General features: G+C 42.4%; 1 protein-coding gene across 1 annotated transcript in view; it reads left to right on the top strand.

Annotated features, from left to right (window-relative positions):
- The first annotated feature begins 528 nt into the window (after window positions 1-528).
- LOC109474701 (location of vulva defective 1-like) overlaps window positions 529-9752 on the top strand; it is a 15022-nt gene continuing 5798 nt past the window's right edge. The window contains 14 exon segments of the mRNA XM_019775043.1: window positions 529-1036; window positions 1480-1598; window positions 1863-2096; window positions 2214-2423; window positions 2678-2835; window positions 3175-3353; window positions 4085-4236; window positions 4663-4789; window positions 5385-5563; window positions 5713-5827; window positions 6851-7065; window positions 7352-7526; window positions 7827-8412; window positions 8647-8882. Coding sequence (XP_019630602.1) covers window positions 529-1036; window positions 1480-1598; window positions 1863-2096; window positions 2214-2423; window positions 2678-2835; window positions 3175-3353; window positions 4085-4236; window positions 4663-4789; window positions 5385-5563; window positions 5713-5827; window positions 6851-7065; window positions 7352-7526; window positions 7827-8412; window positions 8647-8882 — 3193 coding nt within the window.

The following is a 9752-nucleotide window of genomic DNA, read 5'->3' as shown; positions in this document are numbered from 1 at the left end:
CTCTTTAATACCTCGTGCAAAAAAGGTCCGGTTCTGTGTCCAAGATTCTTACCTTGTCCAGTGAGACTGAATGTCCAGGGGATTCTATATGTATATGTTGTGAAACCTCAGAGGTAGTTGAGCTAGGTCGTTTGTGTTCTAGGAACCAAGCCTTGGGCGATCTTTCAGTCTCTCCTGTATAGGTTTCCTTACATGGGTTTTCTTTCTGCAACCTATGATCCACTGCTCACGGAGTCACGTGTGTTATCTGCGTGACGTCACGGAAGCGGTGGATTGCTCATTCCTTGACAAAGACTGGAGTTGTACAGTCGAAAATTTGGGTGAGTCCAATTTGTTGTGTTGGAAATTACAGTTTAAACTTGTTTCATAATGACTAGTCTTCTACCAACACAGATGAACTTTCAAGATAAGAGATTGTCCTTATTTGTATTCCTTGTAGTATACGTTTCATGTAAATGGGAAACTGAGACAATCGAATTTTTCATGACATTTCAACAATATTGTCTCTTTCTGTTGTAGATAACTCTGATGAGAAAGAACCTGTTTGCCTGGAACGCATCTACCTTCGGGGAAAACATCACCACACCAGTGACGAGGTTCTCGTTTGGACGACGACACCCTGACGGATGCTCTATGCAGATAAGGCTATCAAACCCGGTCTTGTTTGAGTCTATTGAACAACAAAGACGTCAGAAACGTGACCTTCGTGAACGTAGCTTTGTTGGAACACATTTAGCACTGGGTGACATCAGCGTTGAGCAGAACGGCAACGTGACGATGGCTCTCCATGCGTTTGACGTACCAGCTGATACCGCTGTCGTCGTGATGCAGTTGTCTTGGTGGGATCACGCCGCTGCCTTCCGTGTGTTCTTCCGGTACGACACGCCTCCAACAGAGGAGCTGCATGACGACGTGGTGATAGTTCAGGAAGAATACATTTTTCTGGCTTGGCATCGAGGCACAAACAGCACGCGCGCATTTACTCCTAATATCCAGAGACGGCGGGGAAGACTTTTTGTTGGGATACAGAAAACAGGTAAAGATGTGTAGGGTATAGAATTTTTGGTTCTTACACAACCAGTAAAGGTACTCACCTGCTTACGTTTCGATGTCTATCAGACACCTTCCTCAGAGCTTCTGACTGGAGTTTTGCAACTCGCCGCTATTTATCGCCAAAGTAGGTGGCGCTTTTGCGGCGAGAATTCAATCCCAAACGTGGCTGAGCTTGTATCCCCCCTCGTCCCGGTTCATCACTGTGGTTGACTTCCTTATCCAAACAAGAAGAAAATTCTATACCCTAAGTATCTTCCAACCTAATGAAATTATTTACGGAGGTAAAGATGTCATAGCAAGAATGCGTATATGCATTTGCACACGACAAATACGATTCAATATATCTCCTATTTTCCTCTAATCAACATTACAATGTGATATTTTTTTTACATTTCCATTGTAACATGTTCTTTAACATCTCATTAGAATCCCGCATCCTTCGGCAAACTGCACCTTTCCCCAAAGATTACGTACTTCAGGCAACAACAGTGACCTGTCTCAGCTGGGATGACACACTGGAGAAATGGCAAGACGCCGACTGTGTGGTGAGGCTTTGATCCATATAAACTATTGATTTGTGTACTGATGCCTCAAAATAAATTGAGCTGGTTCTTAAACAGAAATCAACTGATCAAATTGGCAATTATAAACATTTGATGTTTAGTGCATGAAATGCTTTCTCTAGACAACTAGCGTATTTCTGCAACTCTAGGTTATTATATTTTTTGTCGATTTAGAAGTTGGAACCAAGAAGTGGTCTGGTGCTGGAAATCTCTTTAAATGCCTGTTTTATACTTTGTTGGAATCAGGTCCATGTGGATATATCAGATAGTACCTTCACGTGTAACTGCAATGTTCCTACACTGAAGGCAGTCATTGGTGGCTCCGTGCACTTCCTTCCAAATTCCATTGATCTAGACAACTTCTTCAAAGATCGCGACATCCTTAATGAGAACAGACTTGTGTTCTGTACGGTTGTCACTGAGTGGGCTCTGTACTTCGTGTTGATGATCATACTCAACGTAGACTTTCAGCGTCTTCGAGTGAGTATATCATTTTTTCGTAGTTTGCAATCTCCTTGTGACATTAGCAAGCATTTTATTCAGGTATGGCTTTCTTTCACCTGATTCCAATTCCTTTTTGTTTTGTACCAGAAACAGACAAAAGTAAGACCAGCAACTCCTGGCAGTACGAAACCATTACCACTGCTGTCCGTCCTCCCTCCGGACAGGATGCCAGCCCCATATCTGTACCAAATCACCGTCACCACCGGCTCCATGTTTGGCGCTGGAACCTCGGCCCGAATCGGGTTTCAACTATTCGGATCAAAGAACAAAACCGCAGTCAAGATGCTGAACCCAGGTGGAGAAGTAAGTCTGGTCAGCTTTTAGTTTGATGGACTGTCACTGACGAAAGCTAGTGGATACCAGCTGAAACGTCTGACGTTTCCAAAAGCATGTCCAGTTGCTTGAGTAACTCCTTTTTGCCGTATCTTATTACCCATATGTCTAACCTTCATCGACGTGACTGTTGCATGACTTTGACACTCTGTCATGTGTAGTGTGTTACCTACCTGATAATGTTACCTACTCATAATCAACCTTAAAATGAAACTCTCATACAGTCTTTGTTACGAGGTGGTATTCATGACGTCATCATGCCCCTGAAGACGTCACTAGGACATCTGGAGTTGCTGCACATCTGGCACGACAACACCGGTGTGGATGAAGCTTCGTGGTTTCTAAGGGATATCATTGTGAAGGATCTGCAAACAGAGGACGTGTAAGATGCATCGATGATAATTTTTGTAGTGCTCTAAAGCCGTATACTTAACAGTTCACAGAATTGACTTAAGAACATTTCTAACAATGTTTTCTGTCATCTGAAATTTACAACTACATGTACATATATGTGTTTTGGTATACGTTTTTTGGTGTACTAGAAACCAACTAAGATATTATTACATTGAACAGTTTGCATTCTATGCACGTATAATTTCAGGAATGCACCCTAATAAATCTCATCTCGTGATCTGTTCAATGATCATTCAGTCCTCAATTGAATCTTTGTTAAAGAAAATACTTCACCTCCAATTCAGTTTTTTTTCTTTGTCGTTTGAAGTTACCAGTTTATCTGTTATGACTGGCTGTCTGGAGACCGAGGCGACTTCCAGGTTCAGAAAGTTCTACACGTGGCGACCCGGGAACAGTTGGACTGCTTCAGTAGTCAGTTTCGTGAGAACACGGACGCCATGTTCTACGACCAGCACCTGTGGACATCTCCCTTTGTGTCACCTGAAGGTATTTTTGCATTGGACCTTTTATTGATAACAAAAGAAATGGAGTGTGAATTTACACTACTCTTCCGTGAGTCCGTAGTGAATAATCAGATGAGTATTTGGACCATCGCACACCGGGGCATGTCTCTACTCTTTTTCGAAAGGTGTGGTGGGTTCTTTAACGTGCGTTGGGTGTGACTGTCCCCAAACACGGGGCCTCCATTTGACGTCCTATCCGAGGGACGGCCCTAACCGAAGCTAGGTACTCATTTACACCTGAGTGAAGTGAGGAAAGTCGTGTAAAGCGCCTTTCCCAAGGGCACAAGATCGGTGACATGGGTGGGGATCGAACCCGGGAACTCTTGGCCCTGATCCGAACGCGCTACAAGACCCCAAACGACCCTACAAATAGACGAGTCTACAGGTGGTTGTAGATTCGTCTATTTGTCATAAAGATGATAACATCTTAAGTCGTTTCGACAGTTTTATCAGATAGTATCTTTCAAACATGAGTTCCTACCGGATAACGACGTCCCATGTATAGAACGTAAAATTGATGTTCTTCGATTGAGGAAACCCACACCTCAAGTAAGTCAAAGATCCTACCAATCGAAAGAGTAGGGGTCTTTCTCGGCTTGGGTGGTTCAAATCTTACATCTTCACATCTTGAAAAGGCTATGGCTACCTGTTATGTCAATCCCTCCGCAGATGTGATACTTTTTATACATGAAAAATAAATAAAACTATTTGTAGGATCCAGCTTCACGAAGTCAGAACGCCTGTCCTATTGCTGTGCTGTCTTCAGCAGTATGATGTTGTCCAACGCCATGTGGTACAAGAGTGACGAGGGCTTCGTGACCAAGAACACCGTGTATGATCTGGGGTTTGTACAGATCACCCTACAGGTAAGGAACGTTACAGCTTGTTTTAGTCCTCAACAAAAGTTTGTTTGTTTGAACCATTCTTTATCCATGAGAAGATGATATGGGCAACCAGGCAACTTTTTACTGAGGTTATGAGGGAAGAGGTGAATTTATGTTTAAGTTAAGTTTATAGCTCTCATATGTTCATCTCCCTAAGGTTTATCTCGACAGCTATGCCCATTGCTAAGACGTAGGCCCAAGACATTACCACACAGCATGATTCTTATCTTCTAAATTGGCCTGTGACTTGATGAAATCCCACTAAATTCCTTCTCTGTATCTCTGATGTTGCGCACATATACAACGTACGTAGCATATAATAGTAGGTTACATGTGATGATATACACTGCAATGAAATAACCGTGCTTCCACTTATTGAACTTTGTGTTTTTTTTATATGTAACCAAGGAGCTGTATGTCAGTCTCATGACTGTCGTCATTGTGTTGCCGGTTGCCTTGGTGCCGGCTAAACTGTTCCGGATGGAGAGAGCAATCTCAATAACGGTTCCGGGAATTCGTCGTAGCTCCAGCTGTGGTAGGTTATTGTTTATCCCCTTCTAAATTTATCAATGTATTATTTGAGTCATATACATGTAATTACATACATGTATATATATATATATATATATGTATTTATAAGAAAATAGGAGCATCTAAACCAAATTTGTAGGACAGCAATGTAAACGTCACCCATTCTATTTTGTATCATGATTTTATACTAGGTGCCCAGAAATAACATGCCCTAACCTAACATCTTATAGTTTAAGAGTTTCTGGGAGTTTCTGTTTCAGTGATATGTCGTGACTATATCAACAACAAATATCAAGCTTACATTCTTATTGTTTGAAAGTTAAAACGTTTGGTCCAACACAAAAAATTATCTCACCTAGAGCTTTCGACCAGTCACTCTGGTCTTCCTCAGTAGACTAACCCTGTGAAGCTTGTCACGTGCATGGCTTCTTTGAAGTGTGATGTCAACACTGGGTCAAAGGTGTCTGGTAGACTCTAGGTGAGAGATTTTTTTTGTGTTGGACCAAGTGTTTTAACTTTAAAACATGTAACCACCAACACAGATGAACTTTCATGACATTACATCCTTCTTTGATTCTTATTCTTAGGGTTCTTTAGAGAGCGACTTTCCCGTTGGTCAAAGACCATGGCTTGGTTACTAGTGACGTTAGTTTCCATCGTCTCGTCGTTCTTTGTGATCCTGTACAGTCTGGACTGGGGTAGAGAGAAGAGTGAAGCCTGGCTAAAGGCCTTCTTCTTCTCATTTGTATTGTCCAGCCTGGTCGCCGAGACCAGCCAGGTAAATTTTGACCATTCAGTTTTCGTCGCAAGTTTCGACGCACTCAATTCTAGAATATTGATCTGAAGTCATATCACTTAACATCTACATCCTAGCAAATGATGTTTTGAATGCCGCAGCTAATAATGGCATCAATAATATGCCCGCAGATATTGCTCCTGGCGACCGTTTTTGCCATGATTTGTAACCAGAGGTCCACGGACAAGCAGAAGACGTACAATATCAATAGAGAGGAACTCCACCTGGGCCTCTGGGGCAAGCAAGGTAAACGTTAATTAAGGGTTAATGTCCCGCCTCGAGGTGAATATGGTGTGATAAAGCCTTGTCAGTTGCTGTAACCACCGAATAAATCCACAGAGTGAGCGCAGCGAACGAGGTGGCTTTATGAGGTGGTTATAGCAACTGACAAGGCTTTATCACACCATATTCACCGAGAAAGGGCGGGACATTAAGGCTATTATCATATAGCATATCCAAACTTACACGGTAAAGAGTGACACATTCCTGTACAACAAACTAAATAGAACATAGTTCCATCTGGAGTCACTTGAGGTCACTAGGGGAGGGTCATGTTCTATCTGGGTCAAAGGCAGGGAACAGGTGTTCTTATGGGAGTCACCCCAGGTCATTGGAACACCATTCAAGTTATTTTTGGATTTTTTAGAACTAGAGCCGTGTTCTATTGGGTCACCTGAGGTCATATGCGGGTGCTTATTGGATTTTTAATGTATGGATTGGGATGAATGAATACCCGATTTTGACTCTATTTGTGACATTACGGCGTCATAAGGAATGTGGAATGGAGCCTTCTGATTGGTCAACGTCACCCGGCTATATGATAATATCTTATTGGTGAATATTATTTAGCTAGGTACGGCTTCATGAAGCAACTTGATTAGAAAATACGCAGTGCTTCTTCTCATTAAAGTCTTGTTACCTCCATGAAAAATGGAGGTATTGTTTTCAGCGCGTCTGTGTGTGCGTGTGTGTGTGTGTGTATGTGTGTATTTGTCTGTGTTTCCGCAACTTTGTGGTCTGGTGGTAATCCACATGGTTAGCAGGCCTGTCATGTGCCAGTGTGGTTTGTCCTGGGGGGGGGGGGGGCGGCATTTATCATCTGGTCGCCTGTGCTGTTTGTTCAACATGTGTTTTTACACGAGGCATTTACTTCATTAATGTAGAGCTCAATTGCAAAATTAAACAAGACAATTGCATTTACATGTCAAGCCCATATTTCATGGAGGTATGAGATTTTGGTACTCTTGTTTACAATGTTTCAACTTCCAGCTCCAAAGAAGGTGTATCCACCGAGCGCTGCATCTGCAGAAAGGATGAAAATAAAGAATGAACAACGTCGGAAGTTCTTCCGCGTGTTCAAGGATTACACCCTCCTGTTCCTGTTTGTCGTGGTTCTGTTCATCATCAGCCATCACAACAAAGACCCGTTTGCTTTCCACGCATCGGAAACGTTGTCCGGCACGGTTCTAAAAGATCACGATTCGGTAGGCAACTTTCTATCTTTTCTACAATTTTTAACTTGCAATCTAGAAAATTGTCCTGTTCATTGCATCTGGAGTCATGTCACTTATCTTTTGTTGATTCTTCAAAGTAATCATGAATAGTATATTTGTAACGACATTTTGTGGTGAAATTTAATCTGTTATCAGATTATTATCCACCACGAGCTTATGAACCTTTGCTGCTGTGGACAGGTTCAGGTTTTTGCCGGGAAGCTTATGTTATTTTTCCACATTCGCAAGTCTTACTCTGTGGTTGTTTTTTTCACAGATCACCACTGCTGACGAGTTCTGGACCTGGGCTGATGAGACCCTTCTGCCTGTTTTGTACCCTTCCGTATGGTACAATGGGTGGAAGATGAAGTATCTCGACCGACAGTTTCCACTTTATACTGAAGCGTTCAGAATCGGTCCGCCACTCCTCACTCAAGTCAGGGAGAAACCAGGTGGGAATCGTGGCTTTTTCTTTTGTTTTTGGAAAAGTTTCAAGATTCCATAATTTAATATTTGCTATAATTTCAATGTTTGTGTCCCAAGTATCTGGACCTATTAACCATTTTTTAAATCTTAGAAGCAAACAATGAATGAACTGCAATTTTTTTTTCTAAGAATATTTTACGTCACTGGATTCATTTCTGGGGAACTCCATAGATTGTCGTAGAGGTACATGTAATACATGTAAATACTTTGTACTTTTAGACAGAATCTAGTGTCGTGGGCGTTAAAGTATTTCGTACCCCATACAGATGCCATGGTAACAGACCGCTCTAAAAACGGATGGATGGTTAGAACTAGAAATGGTTCATCATCATGTTGGCTGTTCAATGTCACGGGCATTGTGGCACGCGATTCAGACTGCGCCTCAAAATACTCCATGGAACTCCCGGACCTCCTAGGTTTCGCGAAAGCAGTATTCTCCGACCTTCAGAGAAACGACTGGATCGACAAGTACACAGACTATCTGGTTCTGGAACTGTCTCTGTACTACCCGGCCCAAAAACTCGTCAGCAGTCTGAAACTGACCATACATCAGGAAGATATCGGCCATCTTTCTACATCAGCAACCGTGGAAACATACAGACTGTTTCAGTACGAAAATGCCTCTGACGATATCGTCACTTTGATCTCGTATATAATTTTCTTGGTTTTGTTTGTGGCTAATCTCGTCAAAGAAGTGTTCACCATGAAGAGGGAGGGGAGGGATTTCTTCAGAAAAATGTGGAACAGCTTAGCTCTAGCGAGCATAATTGGATCTGCAGCTGCCATATGTATCTTTGGAATAAGGTACCGCTCTGCATCTGCAGCACTAAGCACATTGGTCGAGGCAACAGGTAAATAGCATAGTATCACATTTTCCATTGTTTGTTTGTTTATTTGATCTCCATTCTGAAGTGTCTGTTTTGTTGTGAAATGAAAAAGTAAAACGATATTAAGTAAATCTAAAGTCTAAAGCATCATAATTCACGTGCTGGCAAGTGTGACTTGCGGCCTGAAATACATGTCATTCAAATACAGTAACTACGTTTTAACATCAACCATCTTAGTTTGTTGAAACTCTTATTTTTCTGAACTTGGAATAGATCATTTTGTCGACTTAAGTCCAACGTTCTGGTGGGATGAAGCCTTCAAGACCGTGTTGGCCATGGTAGTGTTCATCTCTACACTGTCGCTACTCCGAGTCGTCCGCTTCAGCAAGACCGTCGCCAGTTTCATCGCCCTGCCCGGTGTCATGAAGAACGACTTAATCGGATTCTCAATCATCAGCGCTTTAGCCTTCATGGCGTTCAGCACTTCAGGTAAGAGTTTGTTCAAGCAACATGTTCTCATAGAAGTTTAAAACACGCCATTCCCTTGCTTGTTTGTGACATTTATGCCCGCAGCGAGTGCCGTATGTGCGAGGTTCCTAGGGGGGTCCGGTGGTATGCTCCCCCAGAAAATTTTGAAAAATGAACCTTCTGAAATGGCATTTCCTGCGTTTTTGAGAGGAGATAACTTTTTATTCAATGGCAAATTAGGCAGTTTTTATACGATTCCAGCCCCGCTGGTGATCTAATAAATAAAAATAAATAAATATAACACTGCACGAAATGGCCTCGGATTATAGCAAATCCTGAAGATCCGAAATCGTGCATCATGACGGATACGTAGCAAATCCGGAGAAATCCGCAATCCTTACTAGAATACGAAGTAGCACTGCAGATCCGACAATTCCGGCACCGTATACGTCCGGATCTTTAAGAAATCACAGATACAAATTTGATATACGCAAGGAACCTTCTTTCTCGGATATGTTATAAGTTCGGTTTTTAGGGGAGTCTGGAGTTGCCTCGGATCCTGACAGATACAATAAATACCCATCATGGCGTCATACATGTACTACCGCAGATTTCAGCAAATCCGCCTGCCGGGCATTAAACGGATTCTAAAATAACCCACAGGGCACTGCTGCTTTGGACTCTCCCGCAGATTCCGAACAAAATAACAGAAGCGGGATTTCGCGGATCTCACTTCCGCAGATCTGAACAAGATACCAGAAGCGGGATTTCGCAGATCTCGCTTCCACAAATCCGAAAGTGATTTGCAGCAACGGGATTTTTGCGGATCTCAGAATTTCGCACTGCTATGGATTCCTGGGTCCCACAGATCCGATAAAGGTACCAAAAGCAGAATTT

Source organism: Branchiostoma belcheri, unplaced genomic scaffold, assembly GCF_001625305.1.
Source record: "Branchiostoma belcheri isolate BF01 breed outbred unplaced genomic scaffold, Haploidv18h27 scaffold310, whole genome shotgun sequence".
Classification (NCBI taxonomy): Eukaryota; Metazoa; Chordata; class Leptocardii; order Amphioxiformes; family Branchiostomatidae; genus Branchiostoma; species Branchiostoma belcheri.
Note: the sequence above shows the minus strand (reverse complement) of the source record. Positions and strands in the feature narration are given on the sequence as shown.